The sequence below is a fragment of the Maudiozyma barnettii genome (genome assembly GCF_903064755.1).
Source record: "Maudiozyma barnettii strain CLIB 1767 genome assembly, contig: KABA2_02, whole genome shotgun sequence".
Lineage (NCBI taxonomy): Eukaryota > Fungi > Ascomycota > Saccharomycetes > Saccharomycetales > Saccharomycetaceae > Maudiozyma > Maudiozyma barnettii.
Window position 1 is genome coordinate 1,701,624 of NW_024545239.1, and position 21,447 is coordinate 1,723,070.

Below are 21,447 nucleotides of genomic sequence, written 5' to 3' on the forward strand. Positions count from 1 at the left end.
CCGGAGCCTAATTGACTTTTAACATTACTCTAAAAATTTAAAAGAGAGAACTTATACATTTTGAAGTTTCATTCTCCCCTCCTCGTTGTCTGAACTTTATACATACATATATTATTTTAACAATTTATTTGTATTTGAGTGTATTATTGTTTGTGAGTGAGAGTCCTTTTTTTTTGTCAGGAGATCATATTTGCAAATACTATTCGTATTCAACCACTGACAGAAAATCGTGAGTAAAAGAGAGTTTATAAATTGGGGGAATCAATTCCAACAAAGAATACATACCAGTTTCATAACTATAATAACAATAGTATGGCTTATCCGCCACCTCCTCGTAGGTTGAACGACAAGAAGAGGTACTATTATTCTAATAATCCAAATAGAAGACATACTGGTCCTTACCCTCATAGACCTTATACTAATAGTTATTCTAATAATTATCCATTACCTCAAACTGCAAATGAAGTTCCAGTGACTAATAACTTGAAAAAGAGTCACAGTATATCAAATTCCAGCGGGAACAATACAAGTCCATTGTCACAATCATTATTAGAGTCACATAATACAAGTATGAGTAAAAGTAATGATGTTAGTAGACCGTCTAGGTATAATCAACCATCCAGTCGTAAGGCATCTGTATCTAGTACCGTTGCGTCGACTTCGTCTGTTCCTTCTGCCCCTGCTCCAGTACCGGTAACGAAACCAACGACTACTATGATAAATAACAATAATGCTGTACCATCAATCCCAACTACACCATCTGGTAATAAACATTCAAATACTAGTAGATATAATTCGGATTCACATGAAACAATACATCAATCTATTCCAACCCAATTATCTAATCAGTCTCATAAACCTATTCCGACAGGTACATCAGGTGATACTGCAACGCACAATAAATCTCGTTATTCAGCAACGAATAGTACGAGTAGATATAATCCACACACTCCTAATGTGACAGCAAATGCTGTTACTTTGCAGAAGAGTCAATCACAACAACACATAAATTCACAAAGAAATAGACCAAGATCTATGGATTCTCTTCCATTTGAAAAAAGTTATAGTGCTATTGTAGGTCATCCCACAGTACCAGATAAACCATCTTTCCCAACTACAAATAGCATATCGACACCAACCTTTTTTCAAAGAGGCAATAAATGGAGATCACATTTACCACATGCAACTTCGGGTACAACTGTTGATAGTTATTCAAGTAGTCAATATCAAAATCGTAGAACAAATTTTTGGAGAGGAACCCCAAATAAACAATCGAATTATATGATTGGTAATGACCCAATTATAAGTTCAACTAGGTTCAACTCTAAATCAATCCTAAGTGATGAGCATTTTACTGATTCAAGTGTAAAACAACAGAATGATAAAGAAGTTAATACTGTGGATCATAAAAAGAGTTCTAAATTATCACCAAGATCAAGTTTAATACATTCCGTACCACAGACAACAAGGGAAACTACAACACATATTTCCGCAGGAAATAAAAATTTTGATTTGAAAAGAAGTAGAACAAATACACCATTAAGCTCAGTTGATGATAATGACACGGAAGAAAATATAAGTGAGCTAGGTGTCACGTTACCTTCTGCAGCAACAAATTATCAGCTAAAAGAACAGAATGTCAAGAATAACGATCTATGGACCGTTGAACTAAAGAAAGAAGTTACCGCGGAGATTACATCATTAGAAAAAGATGAGGAAGATATACCCTCTGATATTAAACTTCCAGAAATGGAAAACGTTATCCTCGATAAATTAGAACCAACTAAAAATGAAATTGAAAAGAAGGATAAAGTGGTATTACAATCCGTATATGAATATGTCAGTGATCCTTCGATGTTAAAAACCGATATGAAACAATTGAATATTGTTGATACATCAGGTCCATTTAAGGTTCAATTTCCCGAGCAAAAGTCATGTATATTTCCATTGAATAGAGTAGAAACCAAATTCTGGGAACTCAAAAACAGAGATAGGAGCTATAGAATTTCGAAACAAAAATATCTTTTAAAAAGACCAATTAGGACTTTGAAAGAGTTTCCATTTTTTAAGGTCAACGTGGAGCGTTACAAAGATGTTATCAGAGCTCGATTGCAGTCAATTGGAAAATCTGTGGATAAATATAATCGTAGGCATCTATTATCTCTTAAGAATGACTATAATGGGTTCAAGAATTTATGGGAAAGGGACTGTAAGAGTATGGAAGAGGTGAATACGAAGGTTAGAAAAAATGAATTAGAATTCAAACAGAAACAAGATGAAGAAAAGATCGAAAAAGATAAAGAAGAAAAGCGTTTAGATGATCAAAATGCCAATTCATCGCGTAGAAGAAATAGAGCAGACTTTGTGGATGATACAGAGATGGAAAGTGTTTTATTGCAAATTGATCCTGATTATAAACACGTCCAAGCTGCAGCAACAATTCCTGAACTTGAATTGGATTCAGTCAATAGGTTTGCTATTAAATTCAAGGATGTTAACAATCTATCTACGGATAAAGATAAATGGGCCTCCAGATTGCTGACAGATGGTATCGATAACTTCTCTGAACATGAACATGAACTATTCCTCGAAGGTTATTTAAGTCATCCAAAAAAGTTCGGCAAAATTTCTCATCATATGGGTAGTCTACGTACTCCAGAAGATTGTGTCTTACATTATTACAGAACCAAAAGAAAGGTTGATTACAAACAGTTGCTTCTTCAAAAGAATAAAAGAAGAAAGAGTAGTGCGGCAACAAAGAGACGTAAAAAGAAAGAAAAGGTACTTGATTCTGCTGAACCAGTTATTGAAACCGAAGTGGTGCAAGATAGAACAGAAAACATGAATGTACCTGAACATGAGTCTATTGAAACCGAGGAAAATTCAGATGAAGAAAAAGGAAAAATCCCAAAGATGGAAGAAGTTGTTGTGAATGTTAGAACACAACCACCTGTTGAAGGTCCGAGGGAACTTCCTGTTGAAGAGCGTGACAATAAATCTGTGCTAAATGTTGAAAACTCTGCTGAAAGATCAGTTGAAAAAGATATCAATAAACCTGTTGAAGAACTTCCAGAAAAACATGTTAAAACACCTGCTGTAGAGGTCGTCGAACAATCCACTGATATTTCATCCAAACCAATGGTTGAAACAACCTTACAACAAGCTAGTGTTGTCACTGAAAATGCTGAACAAAAAAAAATTGTTCCTACAACAGAAAAATGTATAGAATCGACAACTATTCCAAATATTGATGTCGCGACCCACCCTGTGGAACAAGAAATTATCATCCCAAAAAAGAGAGTTCACGATATAACACTTACAAGAGAAGATACAGAGCCATCATATGAAAACATTCATCAAAGTGAAGATATAAACAATAGGATGATTGACACAGACAATGCAGATGAGAACTACGATTCAGATAGTATGAGAAAGAAACATAGAATAATTAGTGATCACAAATCAAGTTATTGGAGTGTTAAAGAATCACAAGCTTTTCCTGAGTTACTAGAAAAATTTGGTTCTCAATGGTCTTTAATATCAGAAAAATTAGCTACTAAATCAACCACCATGGTTAGAAATTACTATCAACGTAATGCCGCCCAATATGGCTGGAAGGCTATTGTTGAGGATACAGACTTAAGAAGAAATGCAGGAAGTTCGGATTCTGTACAACAAACTCAGATTTTAATTCAATCTGAACAAACTCCAATAATTGGTGTATCTAATGGTATGCCTTTGCAACAGAAACCTGCTCTGGGATTTTTCTCAAATCAAACTGATCGTAGGATTGTTAGTACAGAGAGTTCAAATCCACAAGCATTTGTTGCTCTGGAAAGTAATAAAGATTCATTTTCAAATTCAAGTACACCTACTGCAACATTACCTCCACCAAGATTGCCCTCTATTCAACTGAGTCCTAACTCTGGTACAACGGCTAATCCTGTTGGTGTACCACCTAGACAAGCATTGGTTTCTCCAACAGATCAATTAACACATAATAATGTAGTTACCGTTCATTCTAACGAAAACAACAATACTACTAATATTGTGCAGAAGGAATCTGGTACGCGTACGAGTATCGCTGATCTAATGAATGTTGATAATCATAGGCCACATATAAGTAGTAGAACACCTACACCTCCACTTAAAAATATCGCTGCTCCAATAATGTTATCTACGATTGCACCACTTCCGCAGAGTCATCATCATCGTCGTACAGATTTAGGTATTAGAAATTTCCTAAATAATCCAACTTCTGAAGAATCAGTCTCGGTCATTCCTACATCTAATACAAGAGCAATTCCACAACCTACAAACATCAGTCCATTGACTACAAACAATGCACAAATGGGTAACAGTGTTGTAACATCTGCACCAACATTAGGTAATAACAATTCACATATTGTGGTTCAAGACATGCGCAACCAATATACTAAGCCCGAGAGTTCTCAACCAAGACTAAGTTCGATTTCTTCGTTATTGAACCCTGTCTCGAACATGCAAAGAAGGAATCTTCCTCCGATGGTATTTAGTGATTCACGAGGTACTGCACAGAGAAACCAGGCCACGAGCCAACCCAAACTAACAGTTCCTGATTACAATTTTGCAAATGATCCTCTTGCCGCATTGGCAGCAGTTGCGTCTGCACCAGAGACTCTCGCATCCATTGTACCTCAACAGAATCAAAACACCTCGCAGACTAAGTAATTAAATAATTATTTCTAAAAGGACTATATGTATAGGTGTATATATCGAGTAATCAATCAGAAGCTCATCATCATCCTATTCTAAATCAAATTATGAATATTCCAACGGGTTACAGGTGATTAAAGCCGTTGGCCTTGTTTCTCCCAGATTTCTTCTAACCTTCCAGAACGAAAAATTTTATCACACAGAAAATTTTGCGTCGCCAAAAAAATATATCGTTAAGCCAAACGCTGAATGTGCGAAAGGAAAAAAAATTTGACGGCGTGTAACCTTTGAGGAATTCGATGGTTTTTGATGAATTTGTTTACAATTGGATTCACATGGCGACGGCTGTTGAACAGACCGGACGTTACACTGCAATTGCAGGATCAGTTGGCATTGCTAAGAACAAGGAATTTGGCAAGGAAGTATTAGTATATATATGTATATAGGTAAAAAATTTATGTGATCAATTAAATTGTATATATATATATATTTATAAAAGTTTCGTGTTTGTTTATTTTTTTTGTTAGGTTTTTGATACAACTGTACAATCGTGTATTCAGCTATAAGAATACTAGATATATAAATATTTACTACATTTAAGATGGCTAACGTTATTCAGGAGTATGCTGGTCCACTTTTAGAACAATACCCTGTATTGAACGAGTATGTTCCTACTTTAGACCGTCCATTCTTTAATATTTCATTATGGAACAATTTTGATTTTGCTGTTACAAAGATCACTAATGGTAACTTCATTCCACATGAATTCGAATTCGTCCAAGGTGAATTACCTTTGAGTACTTTACCAAGTGTTGCTGCTGCCATTGCCACTTATTATCTGGTGATCTTCGGTGGTAGAGAACTTCTAAGAGGTTTCCAACCATTCAAGTTCAATCATATGTTCCAATTGCATAACTTGATGTTATCTTCTGGTTCTTTGCTTCTATTGGTTTTGTTTATTGAACAACTAACCCCTATGTTAGTTCGTCACGGTTTGTATTATAGTATTTGTAATATTGGTGCATGGTCTCAACCTATGGTTACTTTATATTATATGAACTATATTGTTAAATTTATTGAATTTACTGATACTGTCTATTTGGTCCTAAAACATAAGAAATTAACATTCTTACATACATATCATCATGGTGCCACTGCTTTACTATGTTACACTCAATTGATTGGTACTACTTCCATTTCATGGGTTCCAATCACTTTGAATCTAGGTGCTCACGTCTTAATGTATTGGTATTATTTCTTAGCTGCTAGAGGTATTAGGGTCTGGTGGAAAGAATGGGTTACTAGATTCCAAATCATTCAATTTATCTTGGATATCGGTTTCATTTATTTTGCATGTTATCAAAAGATTGCCTCTGAGATCTTCACCACTTTACCCCGTTGTGGTGACTGTGTCGGTTCCACAATGGCTTCTTTAGCTGGTGTAGGTATCATCTCCTCGTATTTGGTCCTATTCGTCAGTTTCTACATTAACGTTTACAAGCGTAAGGACACTAAGACTAGTAGAGTCATCAAACGTGCTAATGGTGGTGTTGCTGCTAAAGTTAACGAATACGTTAACGTCGATTTAAGTAACGTTAATACACCATCTCCTTCTCCAACTCCAGTTGCTAGAAGAAGAACTTAGTTACAATTGTTATATAAATCACTATATAATGCATATATATATATATATATATATATTTCTAAAGGCTATTTGTGAATATTTTTTTTCTTGTTACTATTACTTGGAATAATATGTATGTATATTGAAGTGAAAAATGTAAAATATTTAGTTATTCTTATTTTCTATAAATGGATATCTTTTGGGGGCAAAAATGGTACACAATGTAATACGTATAGTACTACTAATTATAGTACATTCTATATTAATATTTTAAACTTTTTGCACTTTTAATGATATATCGCTAGACCTTTGTTTTGAAAGAGTAATCGATCTCATTAATAACTCTTTTGTTATCTTGGCTCCACCACCTACGACACTAAATTGTTTAAATCTACCGTTTGGACATGCAGTTATTGAAATAGTTGATTTGATGCAAGTTTCTTCAGCTTCTCCATCTATATCTGCCAATAATACAGTCTTAGTTTCTAATTCTTCATCCATTGGAGCGTCAACATCATCAGTTTCTTCTAAATTTGCAATATCTGCTTCTGGATCCAGATTAATAGCACCATATGATGAGGCGTATGATATGCAATTTTCTCTTAATTGTAAATTAGTACTCTCATTTGGATCACACAATAGGTTATATGTCTCCATTACAACAGCATTTCTTCCTCTTGCTCTTACAGTCATCTTTAAATCGGTGGCACGTTCATCTATGAATGTCCTTGGTAATTTTACAGATTGTAATGCAGCCATAAGTGAGTTCCAACACATATCATAGACTGGGCCAGTTCTCCCAAACACTTCAATCTTAGCATATAACACATAAGACCACTTCTTCTTAGGCTTTAAAAGACTTGTAATTTCTTTATTCTTTTCGGAATCTGGATAGATGATATTCACAGAATCATCTTCATTTGTTATACGAACACCGGGTTCTACTCTTAATGCATTTTGAGTTAATATATGTGAGTGAAGTAACGAATCATACAAACGTTGAGAGGTTGTCATTTCTTCATCAGTACAAGCACCCATTCTACCTCTATTTATTTCGACCACTGGATAAACAGAAGAATATTTCGTTATATCAGAATGTTCTTCAGTAATTTCCAACAACTCTGTATCTTCCTCCATTTCCATATCGTTTGTTGACAAAGTGATGTCTTCAATTATACCACCTGTAATTTGAGTGATAACAAATACATCACCTTGTTTTAGAACACATGAACCAAGTACTTGTTTACCGTCATTTGAAGGTGTCTTCACTGCGCTATCATCAGATTGTGTATTGTGTGTCAAGTCACCTGTATTTATTATAACGTCTCTAAATTCTTCAAATCCTCTTGAGGATGGTCTAAATCCCAAAGATAAATGTCTTTGAAGGGATAGGTCGGGAGAAATACGAGCTAATATATCCGTGGGGAAGGACACCGGGTGTACTTCAACGGTTGATTCTTTAATGTCTGCCATGATTTAAATTTAATGCACAAGTTGTTTAGAATTAGTTTGTTAATTGTAATGATTCGGTAGATATCAAGATTTAAATTATTCTTATTAACAGAGCTCTCTCTCTCCTCTCTCTTTTTTGCTTTCTGAATGTCTTACCATTATAAATAAGATGAGAAAGCTCATCTTCAGAATTGAGATTCTTCACTTAAAATTTTTCAGAGTATTCGTGTTTCCTTTTCGGGAGATAAAAAGTGTCCAAAATAGGAAACAACTACCTAATTAGGTAACATCTTGGTTTACATTCCAGTCCAACATTGATAGCCGCTTTAATGTCAACCAAAAGACACTTTCGATGTTGTTTGATGAATTAAATATTTCATATCATAACTTCTTTAACTCAAATTGGTTCACCTTTTGATTACATTTTGATGTTCCTTTGAACAATTTCTAAAATTTCAATGAAAAAAGGGGGGTTAAATCGCACATAATTCTGGTGTTGTACGTTCGAGATGCAATGGATTTAAAGGAACAATACCTTAATTTAAGAGATTTACCATCGTAACGATAATAGAGATAGCTAAAGACAACGTGTTGGAATTCGTTCGGCATAACTGTTAAAAACTAGAATTATGGGTATTACTGTTATTGGGTCGTTAAATTATGATCTTGTTACTTACACAGATCGTATTCCGGAGGCTGGGGAAACTTTCAAAGCAAATTCTTTCGAGACACACACAGGTGGAAAAGGTTTGAACCAGACTGTTGCAATTTCAAAATTAAAACAAATAGATGCAGGTTATAAAATTCAAATGGTAGGCAATGTCGGTAAGGATGCATTCGGTGAACAATTGCTAGGCTATTTGAAAAAGAACAATGTAGAAACATCGAATGTCGGAACTCAATCTGATGTAAGTACAGGTGTTGCTACTATTCTTGTAGAGGAGAAAATGAGTGGCCAGAATAGAATCCTGATTACAGAGGGTGCTAATGGGAAGACTACCTATACCGATGATGAACTTGCTAAAATATTTAATAATGATGATGATAGTGAATCGAATCATATGATAGTCTTTCAGCATGAGATTCCAGATCCTGTATCAATGATGAAATGGTTTAACGCAAACAAGAAAAACTACACAATTGTTTATAATCCGTCACCATTTCACCCTTTACAAAAAGAGGATTGGTCATTATTCGATGTTCTAGTAGTCAATGAAATTGAATCTCTTCAGATTATCAAAAATATTTATCCACAAAATTATGTCGACATGGTCGAAACATCTATCAAAAATGGTTTTGTTGAGGCATATTTCAAGATTTGTGAAGAACTTCAAAAAAACGTTATGAACGCAACTAAATTAGCGATTGTGATTATTACATTGGGTTCACAAGGTGTTTTATTTTCTTCTGCAGAAAACCAGACAGTGCAATATTTACCTGCGATCCAAGTAGAAAAAGTTGTTGACACTACAGGTGCTGGTGATACATTTTTAGGAGGTGTTGTTACACAGCTATATCAAGGTAAATCTTTGAAGCAAGCTATTCAATTTAGTACATTTGCAAGTTCTTTGACTATACAAACCCCAGGAGCAGCAGAAAGTATCCCATACTATCCTGATGTGGTTTCGAACATGAATTCAAACCTAAAATAATTATATTGATGATATTTTTGTACCTTCTATCGAATTAATTAACTATGCATTGTTTGTTTTTAAAAAAAACGGAGAAGATAAGATAATATTATGTATGTAAATATAACAATTGAACACTAAATCCACATCCAATTATATGAAATTATGTAACAAATATGCCAAAAAAAAAGGAATAGATATGGCACTACGAAACATAGTAACTACCAAATCTTTAAACTTAAATCATGAGGAAGTTGCTGTAATGGCAGTTGTACTTCCATGTAAAACAGAGATCATAATACCATAACCCACAGTGATAACGCAGAGAAATGCAAACAATGAAGCAGGAACACCTCTAGATAAGAATGTAAGCACATCCAGATATCTATTTCCTTTTTTATCAGTTAACGATATGGCAGTAACATTTGGAAACCCTGAAGATGCAAGACCCATACCACAGGACGCCAATAATGAGCAACCAAACACCAATGTTGGCGCAGCCTTCGGATCGGCCAAACTATTACCAACTTGTTGAACTAATGGAACAATAATGATAGCACTAACAGTATGAGAAACAAATGTCCCAACAACTAACATCAGGATACCAAAGATACACAAGATTGCAAATAAACCATCATTTTGAATTTTCCTTTGCAAGGCAGTAGCAATTGTGACTAGTAGACCTGAGGAAGAAACTGCTTTACCTAGAGCAATACCACCCATTGCAAGGATAACAATCGACCATGGGAATGTATTCAAATCATTTGTAGACAACAATCCAGTACCAAAAAATAATACGATTGGCAAAACTGCTATCTGACCAGAGGAACCAAAGGCACCTTCCACTTGACCTTCTACACACCATAATAAAATTGTACCTAATGTAACAAAAACTATATAATATTGTTTCAATGTCAATTTAGTTCTAATCGGTGTAAATTTCTCTAGTTTTGTAGTATTGATCTTGAAAGTCAAGCACATTAAACCCCATGAACATAGCATTGCAAGTATACCACATGGTAATGCTACTGCAAAGAATTGACCCCATCCAATCCCGTAAGGTTTTAAGTAGTCCATTGAAATAATATTTTGTGGAGACGAAATTGGTGAAGCCATACCACCGATATCTGCAGAAAGTGCAACTCCCATTACTAAAGCTTTAGCAAACGGGGTGTCAGCATCAAGAGGATCAAGCAGAGGTGCTAGTAAAGAATATGTCAAAACTGGAGAGGCAACATTTGAGATCCACATTGATAGAAAGAAAACAACACCCATAGCCATTAGAAGAACATTTCTTGGTTTTGTACCGGCAAATGCTAATAACCAAGATGCGAGGATTTTTGCTATATTATATTGTGAAAGTACTTCCCCTAAGGTAAACCCAGCTAACAGAATCATAATTGTCGACGACCACATGGTAGATAAAATTTCGGAAGAAGCATCTGCAGCACCCATTACCTTCCCATCAGTTGTTTTTAAAACTTTAAAGAGTACTGTCAAAAGTGGGACTAAAAATGCTGTAACGTGTAATGGGATTGCTTCACTTGCCCAAAGGAATGCTACACATTCCACCAATGCCATACAACGACCTTCAACATGATCATTAAAGGTTTTTACACCCAGCAGAATGCCTGTAAATGTAATAATGAATGCTAATTTTGCAGCCTTTAAAGTGAAAAATAATTTTGGAACGCCCAGTCTTGCAATATTAATGGATCTCCAGTGTATCTCTCTTGGTAGATTCCAGTAAAAAAAATCAATCTCTAGTTTTGACTCATGTTTTTCTGTAGTTTCATCTTCTTCCATGTCGGTCATAATATTTTTATCTTGAGATACGAGGCCTAGCATATCCTTCCAAGTAATACTTCTCTCCCAAACTATGTGGTCGTGAAGAGATGACTTCAATTCTGCCTTACAAGTGTCAATTTCATTTGGTCTGTGTGTTATGAAAGAATAAAACTCAATTAACGAATGGATTTTTTCATTAAGAACGTTTAATGTATCATGTTGGAAAACGTATGTTGACTTGAAGAACTCACCACTTAGGATCAAGTCTTGTCTAGTGTTCATATGTAATACTTTATCAAATTTTTTAGTAATCTTACCGAACCCAATACGATTCAGATCAATAAATGATTTTAATTGGCAGAGATCGATGTACAGGTTTACAATTGAATGTTTTAGGATTGAAAGTTTTTGTGATTTAATATTAACGTGAGAATAATTTAAAAGAGCACTGTTTTCTTGAGTATCATCTAATTCGTTAAAGTCATCATCTTCTAGTTCATCCTCATCATAGATTTCTTCATCATTTTGATCGAATCTACTTCTAAGATAAAACTCGCTTGATTTATGTAAATCGAAGGAATTAGTCTTATGAGAAAGAACTTGGTTTATTGTATCTGTGGGCACGGTACCACTCTGTGAACGAGACGGTATATGAGCTCTTTGAGGACTCTCTACTGGATTGAAAGTTTCATTAAAAGTTGTTACACCTTCTTGATCCAGATCCTTTTTCAAGGAATTAAATCTTTCATAGAATTTAGCTTCTTGTCTTTGATAGAAATCATCAATTTTAGTCCTTTCATCTTGTAATTTATTGACAAAAGAATCATATGGGCTAAATAATGTTCTCTCATCACTTGATGAGGCGGAAGACGTAGAAGAATGACGTTTTCTATCAAATATATTTACTTTCAATTTTTTATTGAATGGGTTTGTTAGTTTCTTACCTCCACTATCCGTATTCTCCGGAGTGTATTTACTATTAGATGTACCCTTGTTATTATTATTAATGTTTGATGTGTTATCAAATGTTTCTAATTCGTATGTTTCTTCAGTAATTTGGCCCTTTTCCACCTTTGATTGATCATCTTTATCAGCAATATCATCGTCATTGGTATTAGTATTATCATTCTTATTATTTTTGTTCTTCTTAGAAGATCTAAAAAAAGTATTTCTTATTCTATTCTTCAAATTGTCAGCCCTCGATGAGCTTCCAATTGGATTTCCGTCTTCATCAACATCAATTGCAGCACCATTAATATTATTAGTTGCGTTATTAAATTCATCACCTAATATACCGCCATTTTGTTTAATTTCGTCAGCCTGTAGAGTATATATCAGATTTTTTAATTCTACATAGTCCAAATACTGATTTTGCCATTCTGGAACAGCATTATACTTCAAGAAATGAGAGAATCTCATGTCTTAATCTTGTGGATAAATGATTTCCAATAAACACTGGTCTATTTCTTTAAATCGAAAACCCTGGGTGATTATTTTTGTATGGAATCCACTACCTTGCTTGATTATTCTTATTATATATATATATACTAAAAGAGGTATATCTTTGAAGTAACAATTACGCCAAGATAAGATGTCTAGAGCACCGATGTGTCATCGATTATTGAAAAGTTTAAAAACCAGTAAGTCTAAAAAGTTGGCAAAGCTTTACTCAGCCCAATAACCTAAAAGAAAAAGAAAGAATTATCTTCCACTTACTACTTGAGAAGTTCTGAATAATAAGTAAAACTGAATCGAATCGAATCGAAATAGAGAATTATAAACAGATCCACTCTGTTTACTATTATCTGTTTACCTGCCGGTGACAGAGAGATATATGGTCTTGCAATATCGTCTTTCCTCATTCGGTGTTTGATACTTTGCCCTCTTAACCTCTTCCCTCCTCCCCCACGTAAGTGTAGCGTGCTTCAATTGCGTTGTTTTTGGAAATATTATAAACAACAGATTTTGCTTTACTGGACCGAGTTTCCCTCTATCTCTCTCAATTTGCGTCATGAGCGAGCCGAATAAATATTCAATGGGGAGGATCACACAGAGTGATAAGAGCGGAATCTTCTCTCTCTGCTACGTGAGGTTCCTCGGAATTCACGGGGAGGCAAAATAACAGGATCGATAACAAAAGACCGGACGGGTGGGTGGCTCCGTTCCGTTTCGTCACCAGCGGAAACGTTTCTATCTCCTCCTGCCAATTTCTATTGTGGGGGGACAACGAGTGGGAACGTTTTAGTCCAGTGGAAAGAGTTTTCTATTCTGTTTCTAGAGTGTTTCTGAGTTCTCTGATGTTCTAATTTGTGATTTTCTGAAGATTGCCACAAGATGATTGCTATACTAGCGGCCTGTACGGTAGGGTAGGGTAGGTACAGTACGGGTACGGGTACACATGAGCCCCAGCTGCAGAAAGAAGAACCCTTTGTGGAATTAGAAACAGTTGGGAAACAGCGTAAGAGAAGCAACGCATAAATTGTAACGGATACATAGAATATAGTACAGTACAATCATTCTTGCTAATTGAAGAGAAGACCGTAATTTGAGGAATAATTCGATTAGAACAATTTAGTTGTTTATATTGAATTGTATATGTGCGTTTACTTAAGAGCGGACGCAGCGCTATAGACGGGCTGTTTGACAACAGCTTACTGTAATACGAGTTAATGATGCTTTTGTTTAAAGAGTCTTTTATATATATATATATATATGTATGTATCTATTTATATATACGTGTGTGTGTATGCGTGTGTGCTTATGACCAGACTTGGATCCTACGTGACACTAGTAACTTACGTTCTTGGAATCATTTTCAAACTTAAATCATAACCCCTGGATGGGTTGGATTTATATGGTCTATTAACCCTCCATAGCTCAGATAGTATGACTTGTTGTAAATTAGTCGCAGGCGTAATGAAGTTAGTTTCGATGGTTAGTTGATCAGTTAGGTTAAAAAAGGAATCTCTTTTGTCCACGCTGTCATTGCTTGCAATGTAACCACCATTGGTCTCTGAACCATTATCATAATCAATTTGTAACAACTCAACTGAGTTGATTATATTGGTGATCCTAGTATATTTATCCACATTCACTAATTTGTTAGGTCTGAATGAGTCTGGGTTCCTAAAGTTTGGATTCCCATCTTCAACAAATGTTAGATCCTGTAAATATATGTTAAAGAATGGAACCGTTGGTAGCGATGGCTTGAGAGCCTCTGCGTCATCTGTGATTTGTTTTAATTTTGCTCTATACACTTTGTAATTATGGTTTGGGTATACTATTCTGGCAAGGTACTCAAATAATTTTTTATCCTTATTGTTTAATGAATTCCAGATCGGTTTGATCCTTGAAATAGATGGACTTTGCACAGCGGTCATGATCGATGCTAACGAATTGAAATTACGGAAATACAACGAAGAAAGTGCTATTCTGAGCCAAACATTAAGTCTAGAAACACGGAAATTTAACGGGATATTTTCTTCTAATATACTTTCAATGACATAGTTGGAAAGTTGATTTGTAAAATTCATTACAAGCATAATATGTGGACAAAGATTTAGTTTTCTATGGTTAACCAGTTCGAATTGTTCAACATTGTTGAAAAGATACGACTCGATTAAAGTTATCTGTTTGGCAACTTCCAGAGGATTCATGTCGGTAATATTAAATTTAATTGAATCTAATTTAGAGTTGTCAATATCTGATATATTGGTTATTGTTTCTAGACTATCCCAATTCGTTACCAAATTACTAATAGTACTGCTGTTCCCATGAAGATTGGCTTGATTAGTAATATCATCCTTAAATGGAATATAGGAGTCTAAAACAGATTGGATTGTATATTTATTTTCGCTGGTCAATAGTGTAGTTGTTCCTAAATTTAATACCGCTAATGGTAGCGACAATAGATTACTCTCTGAATTTTGAACATTTGTTAATCCATATTCTTCAATTATTCTCTCGTCCAGTGAGAAGGAAGAGTTTGTATTGTTAGATGAAGAAGAACTGGTTGATATGATGGATGTAGTCTTAGAGCGAGACACAGATCTAGGAAGTAGTTGTTTTATTGTGGTAGAAGATTCATCTGTAGTCCAGTGGTCCGAATAAGTCTCATTCAATTCAATTTGGGAAGGTGTGATCTTGTTAATAGGTTCAGAAAATTGAATCTTCGAGAATAATCTTGATGCAGAAAGTATAAGTTTTTTAGCTTCTATTGGTAAGTAATTTACAACAGCTTCATTGAAAAAATTAATTAATGTGGGTAAAACGACACAGTCCACATAATGATCCCAGAAACTATCCATCCACGTACTAATGATTTTGCATACCATCCGTCTTCTATTTTTAAGTCTGGAAGCCCTTGAGGAGTAATTCCCATTTTTGGAATCATATTCAAATTGTGAACTCTTGTCCTCTATGTCGAATCTATTTATCAAATTATTGGTCAAATCTATGGGTTTTGCAAATTTTCTGTAGTTTAATAGAACTGTAGATATAAGTAGGGTGCTTGGTTTCTCAAGTTCATCGGTTAATTTGTATACGAGGGCTCTAAAAGATGCACCAATTAGAGTCGCACTTTTGTCAAATAGTAATTCTGAGGACAGAATATCACCATTATTAATCGAATCGTCATTTTTAGACCAATCTTCATCATCCAATTTAAATTTTTCAAATATTGAATCTCTACTAAATTCCTTATTATCAGAGTTTAAGATTTCATTTAAAAATTGAGAACCCTGTGGAGTTAAGCTGATATTTTTGTTATTAGTATTTTCGTCATTGTTAACGCCCACTCTTATCGAAGAAAATCTAATGATACTGTGATACTTGTTGCTCTTTTTTATTTCTTCTGTGTTCATTATTTTTGTTTTCACTTTTTCTTCGTCTAATGATTTGGCTAGTCCCTCCAAGCATCTCTTAACAAATTCATCTGTAGTGATTTTGATACTATTGAAATCTGTGTATTGTCTTTCGGAACTTAATCTAAAATTACCGATCACTCTCAAGTAATTATTGCATCCAATTAACGTGTTAGATATGGATGTAGTCATTGAAGAAATGATTTTAATTAGATGTTTACCTTCAGCGGTATAGTGGTAAATACCTTCTTTTATAGTAAAATTATCGTATTTGTTAGGTTTATCTTGTGCAGGTTTGTATAAATCATCTTGTAATGTTTGAGTGACAAGGACTTTAATGCAGGAAACTAATTCAGATACTAAAGCCAGTAGTGGATCGAGATGTTTGTCGATGATACTCTCGTAAGCGTTGTTGTATTTTTGTTGCATTATTTGAGAGCATGATTTGCTGATATAGAGAAGTTCTCGTAAAAGAATAATAATTTGATGAACCATCAATTCCAATGTTTCACAACCGACAGGGTTATGTTCGATCAAATCTAAACGACCCAAAATAAGACTGGAGTATGTGAATAGTATATCATGGATTTCGTTCAATCTTTGGACGGCATATGGTGGTTCTGGAAGATAATTAATACTATATTGTTGATTCTGTTTATTATTATTATTGTATGAGTTGGCCTTAGGAACTTCATTTAATTTATTATTTTCTACTAATATTTTATCTGTTGACCAAACTTTGAAGAAATTGAATGCCTTATGTAGAACCTCATAAACCAATTTAACGAGGTTAGAAATGTCCTTTTCAGAAGTGGTACTTTTGTGTTGATCAGCTTTTATCATTAAGTTATACCAGTCAGCTAATAATTTTTTTCTTCCTTTTCTTACAGAGTCACTTTTTTGAATAATTTCATCTGATCTGGATACAGCTTCTGTCATTTCCAATAGTGATTTAACACCGTCCCGTATGTCATTAATATCTTCAATATTGAATGTATCGTTATTATAAGTTGTTCTGTGTGATTTGGGATTAATCAAAAATTTGGCTGCAGAGTATAGCAGCTTTCTTAATGGTAGTCTGGATTCTGCTATATCTTCCCAATAAGTTACACTTTTGGGTCTTGATTGTAAGTCATTCTCCAATATAGATGGATCTATAATATCTGTAAAATAGTTGAAAGGTACCCAGCCCCTCATTTGTGTACTAATAAGGGTTACTTCACCCCAACCTGATTCGTCAACGTTATGTACGAAAGCGTAGTCATCCTTTTTGAATGACAGACAAATATCGGCATCATCTTCGTTTTCGAGGTCTTGTACGTTAAACGAATGAGTTGCTACAATGAATAAGTATGTGTAATTTGAGATTTCATCTAGATGGGTTTTATTGCCAACGTTTTGATCATCTGAATAATAGTCAGAATCTTCTAATGTGTTTAAAGTATCGTCTCCAGTAAAGTTTTTATATTCATTAATAGGTTGTACTAAAGATTCTGATTTTGTATCCCTTTTTGTGATGGATGCTCTAATGTTATGTACAAGTTTGTTGGTGTCATGGATTTTAGGACTTTGCCCTAATTTTTCGCCCGATGTTATTATTCCTAGACCAAGGTTTTCTGTTGATATGTTATGAGTACTCTGTTGTTTAATTGTATCTATGAATTGATTGTTAATCTTTGGTGTTGTATCAGCCGTAATATATCCTGCTTTATTATCAAGGTCGTCAGTATTTAATTGAGGAGTCACTGAAGTAGGTCCTCCTTTTACTAATTTATGAAATACATGTTGGTTAGTTTGGTTTTCAGTTTGTTGATTCAATTGAATACGGCTATTATGTGATTGTGCTGTCTCGAAGGATTCTATAGCAGTAGCTAACGATGTAGCTGTTATGTTATTTCGTGGAAGCACAGGTGTGAGGTCATGTTCATCTATATTATTCTGTAATTCTAGAGATTTTGTCGGTGATATTGAAGTTGTAAATCTTTTGTCATCTGTAGTTGTCGCCTGTTTATCATATTTGAACAACGGTGTAGTTGGATTTAAAGTATCCATTGCTAATTGTGTTGTATTTTTAATTTTAAAAAGTCTTAATGAAAGAAGCCTGAAGAACTGATAAATTCGATATATGAAGACAGATCTGTTTTCTATAGTGGTATGAAACTTTGAAAAATGTATATTTTGAGTTATTGTGATGATGGTATCACTTTAAAAAAAATCTATTAGTTAATAGTTTTCGTGTATCTATTATTTTTTAGTTTCTTTTTGGAAATCGCATTCCAACGAATATGTAGACACGTTAATAATAGTTTTCCAAAAACAGCGTAGTAATTAATAACGATGTGATGTTCTCTTGCGTACCGTGAGAGAAAGAAAACTAGTCGAGTAAATTTTTATCTGTATATGGTGCAGTCGTCCTGGTTACAAGAAGTATGCTATGTTTTCACTGTAAAAAATTCAATATTTTTCAATCTAGAGTAAGAATCATTAAGAAATTACGTAGTTTAAAACAGGAGATGTTCATTTTTATAATTAGATTGTTTGAAAACAGTGAAAATTTGGTAGATGATATTAGATAGTATTCGTTCAATTCATTTTGGGCCAGGGGGTGAAGGGTGACAAAGAAACAGTAAGTCTCACAAGTAAAAACTCAGAGAGTTCCAGCTATGAAGCCGGAAAAAACAAAAAAGCAAATGTACGAAGAAAGGGACGCGAAAATGTTTGGTGGCTCACTTCACTTTTGTGTAGGTTCAAAATTTGCGCTCAGAAAACCACGTATTATATTGATGTTCTACTCAAATTTAGATTGGTACGAGGGCTTTTGTGCAAATGATATAGATGAGTACTAGGGTGGAAATCCGTTTTGAGTCGTTTCAGTGAAACAACTTGAGGAAAAGGTGAGTGTGATGGGTTGCGCTGTATCGGCAATCTAATGATATGCGTAATTTGAAGAGTGGTACGATTCTTTCTGTAGTTCAATGTAAATGCGAATGTGGTTTTTGGTTTTCACGCGAAATGTTTTTGATGCGAATTGAAATTTATGTTCTTTTTTAGTGTATTTGCGGACGAAAACGGAAAATAACCATCAAATCAAATCATGATTATAGATTTGTATGAGCGATGAGTTCGTGAATGGTGATATCATGTGGAACGAATATTTATGTATAATGGTATTGATATTGACAGTTTAAAGGTTTAACACCATGTAGCCGCTGAGAGCAATATTAAAAGTAAAAGTAACTTCAGAGTGGTTGTATTTACAATATTTTTAACGTTATAGTTAGAGATAACTGGAACAGAAACCTGTATGTGGTAGTATCGAAAAGAAATGGGTGTGCATGAGGAAACGATTTGGTGAAGTGTTCGTAATTTGCGGGACACCCATTTCTTTTCAACAAATCTTTGCCATGATATGGAGGTAATAGTATTGTTATGGAATTAAAAAGAAATAGTGCTCCTCGTAAGGGGCTTGAACCCTTGACGTTTCGGTTTCAACTTGTTTGAACTGAAGAAAGTAATAGTTGACATCAGTTGTTCTTAAAAGCCGAACGCTCTACCAACTGAGCTAACGAGGAATTATTTGTTGAAATGTGGATTAATATAGTAGCATTGTTTATTTCTATGAGATGAAATCCGTAAAGCTACTTTATTTGTTATTGTAAGTATTCCTTTTTTGACATGTTTTGAGGTTTGCATCCAGTTTAATTGATTGTTTAAATGTTACCTAGTTTTAGTTGTAAATATTTCGGTGGGGTAAAACATCGGTAGTAATCATTTAAAGATGTCTTTTAAATTTCATCCACATATCTTGGAATAGTATAAACTAGTTTGTAGTAAATGTGCCTCAAATAATTAGTTACTTTAGTTTGCTCAATACTGCAGTATTGGGATTTGAAATAACTGTTTTGTCGAAAAACACATATTTATAATTATTATTTACATATTTTGTTATGGTAGAAATAGTTGAACAGTAGTTTTATTGGAAAGAGGTATTTTTATTATACCAATGGGGGTAAAAATACTTTTTGCTATATATTTTTAAAAATGTATTTTTTTGTTTACAAATTATTTTACGTTTATTTTGTAAATATCGAATTTAGTAATATTTATAGGTTTGGCTTTTAACAACAAAGGCCAATTAAGAAGATTAAACAAAAAGGAGAATGTAAGGGTTAATATAAGTTTCGATAAGTTTTTGGGGGAAATGAATTTCCCCCATTCTTAAATTGTCTTGTTTTCAAACGCCCCATTACATAAAAGTGCACATAAATTGAGCTTTAGAGAATCGGTTTTAAAAGGAAAGAAGTAATATTAACTGTAAAAGTGTATATATGTATTGAATGCGATTTAAAATTGTATAATATTATTTAAGTATGTATGATGCTGTTAATATCAAGGAATTCTTTAAATTTGTTTATTTCATCAATTAGAACAAATTCATTTCCTTCTCTTTCAGCAAGATGTAATTTGCTGATCATCTTGATTGGTTTAATACTATTAGATGCAGTCTCACTATTTTGTTGTTGTGTTACACAAGCTGTCAACTTGGAATTAGGCGGTATTAGACTTTGGCTCAAAAGTTTTTTGCCCGTTACATAATTAGCAGTGAGCTGTTGATCAGCGAACGTGATATTTTCATCGTGACTGAAGTTATTCTCGAACTCACGTGTTTTAAATGATTTATTTACGTTAGCAGGTATGAAGTATGCTTCATATTTGTCAGTAGTTGTGGAGATATCTGATTTGGTCATTTTCAAGTTGAATTGGGCCGCTTTTATGTTTTGCTAGTTTCGTGTTTCTTTTTTGTTCTTATACATATTTTGTTTTATAATCGTTTTAGAAGGCTTAAAAATTAAAGAAAAATAAAATAAGTATAGTTAAAAAAATGAATCAAAATATATAAAGACCTTAAAGGAGTAAGTTACAGACGCAAAAGTTTTTGAAAAAAGGTAAACAAAAAGAGCAAACAAATAAGGATCAGATGAATATAGATATTGTGCAACAGAGAGATTTCAATTATATTAGCAAAGTATGTTAATTTGGGAAAATATAGAAGGGCGAGAATAAGTATTACTAACACTGTAGTAGGATATCCTTGATTCGGGACTTAGTTTGCATGAAAAGAAGGAACTTTTAAAAAGGTTGTACGATAACTACAACCTTCTGGTTGTACCAAAGAAACGTAAGAGAACCACTATTAGTAAGAGTACTAAAGAATTTTTGGAAAAAGTATTTGAAAAGAAACAGTGGATCACCAGGGAAGAAAGACAGATTGTGGCAATGGAGTGTGGTATCACACCATTACAAGTCAGAATATGGGTATGTTGTTACTTGTATACATTTACTACTCATCATTACATTTTACTAACAATATCATATATATATATATATATATATA

At 33.9% G+C, this 21,447-nt stretch overlaps 7 protein-coding genes and 1 non-coding gene across 8 annotated transcripts, besides 2 other annotated features; 3 read left to right on the forward strand and 5 right to left on the reverse strand.

Annotated features, from left to right (window-relative positions):
- Positions 1-312: 312 nt before the first annotated feature.
- SNT1 (Snt1p) lies at positions 313-4,710 on the forward strand (the record flags this gene model as incomplete). Its single annotated transcript, XM_041549398.1, has 1 exon — positions 313-4,710. One exon carries the CDS (start codon positions 313-315, stop codon positions 4,708-4,710), a length of 4,398 nt encoding a protein of 1,465 aa, XP_041405332.1.
- Positions 4,711-5,296: 586 nt separating this feature from the next.
- On the forward strand, positions 5,297-6,340 carry ELO2 (fatty acid elongase ELO2; the record flags this gene model as incomplete). The annotated part of the gene is made up of 1 exon (XM_041549399.1): positions 5,297-6,340. The coding sequence occupies one exon, from the start codon at positions 5,297-5,299 to the stop codon at positions 6,338-6,340; it is 1,044 nt and encodes a 347-aa protein (XP_041405333.1).
- A 249-nt stretch (positions 6,341-6,589) lies between these two features.
- On the reverse strand, positions 6,590-7,792 carry RRP43 (exosome non-catalytic core subunit RRP43; the record flags this gene model as incomplete). Its single annotated transcript, XM_041549400.1, has 1 exon — positions 6,590-7,792. The coding sequence occupies one exon, from the start codon at positions 7,790-7,792 to the stop codon at positions 6,590-6,592; it is 1,203 nt and encodes a 400-aa protein (XP_041405334.1).
- A 608-nt stretch (positions 7,793-8,400) lies between these two features.
- Positions 8,401-9,423, forward strand: RBK1 (putative ribokinase; the record flags this gene model as incomplete). Its single annotated transcript, XM_041549401.1, has 1 exon — positions 8,401-9,423. The coding sequence occupies one exon, from the start codon at positions 8,401-8,403 to the stop codon at positions 9,421-9,423; it is 1,023 nt and encodes a 340-aa protein (XP_041405335.1).
- A 222-nt stretch (positions 9,424-9,645) lies between these two features.
- PHO87 (SPX domain-containing inorganic phosphate transporter) lies at positions 9,646-12,609 on the reverse strand (the record flags this gene model as incomplete). The annotated part of the gene is made up of 1 exon (XM_041549402.1): positions 9,646-12,609. The coding sequence occupies one exon, from the start codon at positions 12,607-12,609 to the stop codon at positions 9,646-9,648; it is 2,964 nt and encodes a 987-aa protein (XP_041405336.1).
- A 1,376-nt stretch (positions 12,610-13,985) lies between these two features.
- On the reverse strand, positions 13,986-18,104 carry BUD5 (Ras family guanine nucleotide exchange factor BUD5; the record flags this gene model as incomplete). Its single annotated transcript, XM_041549403.1, has 1 exon — positions 13,986-18,104. One exon carries the CDS (start codon positions 18,102-18,104, stop codon positions 13,986-13,988), a length of 4,119 nt encoding a protein of 1,372 aa, XP_041405337.1.
- Positions 18,105-19,503: 1,399 nt separating this feature from the next.
- Positions 19,504-19,624, reverse strand: KABA2_02S16258. Its single transcript has 2 exons — positions 19,587-19,624; positions 19,504-19,540 (listed from the first exon to the last, which is right to left on the reverse strand). It is a non-coding gene; the product is annotated as a tRNA-Lys (tRNA).
- A 792-nt stretch (positions 19,625-20,416) lies between these two features.
- On the reverse strand, positions 20,417-20,800 carry KABA2_02S16280 (uncharacterized protein; the record flags this gene model as incomplete). The annotated part of the gene is made up of 1 exon (XM_041549404.1): positions 20,417-20,800. The coding sequence occupies one exon, from the start codon at positions 20,798-20,800 to the stop codon at positions 20,417-20,419; it is 384 nt and encodes a 127-aa protein (XP_041405338.1).
- A 230-nt stretch (positions 20,801-21,030) lies between these two features.
- Positions 21,031-21,078: a sequence feature (KABA2_02S16302).
- A 59-nt stretch (positions 21,079-21,137) lies between these two features.
- Positions 21,138-21,446: a sequence feature (KABA2_02S16302).
- Position 21,447: the final 1 nt, after the last annotated feature.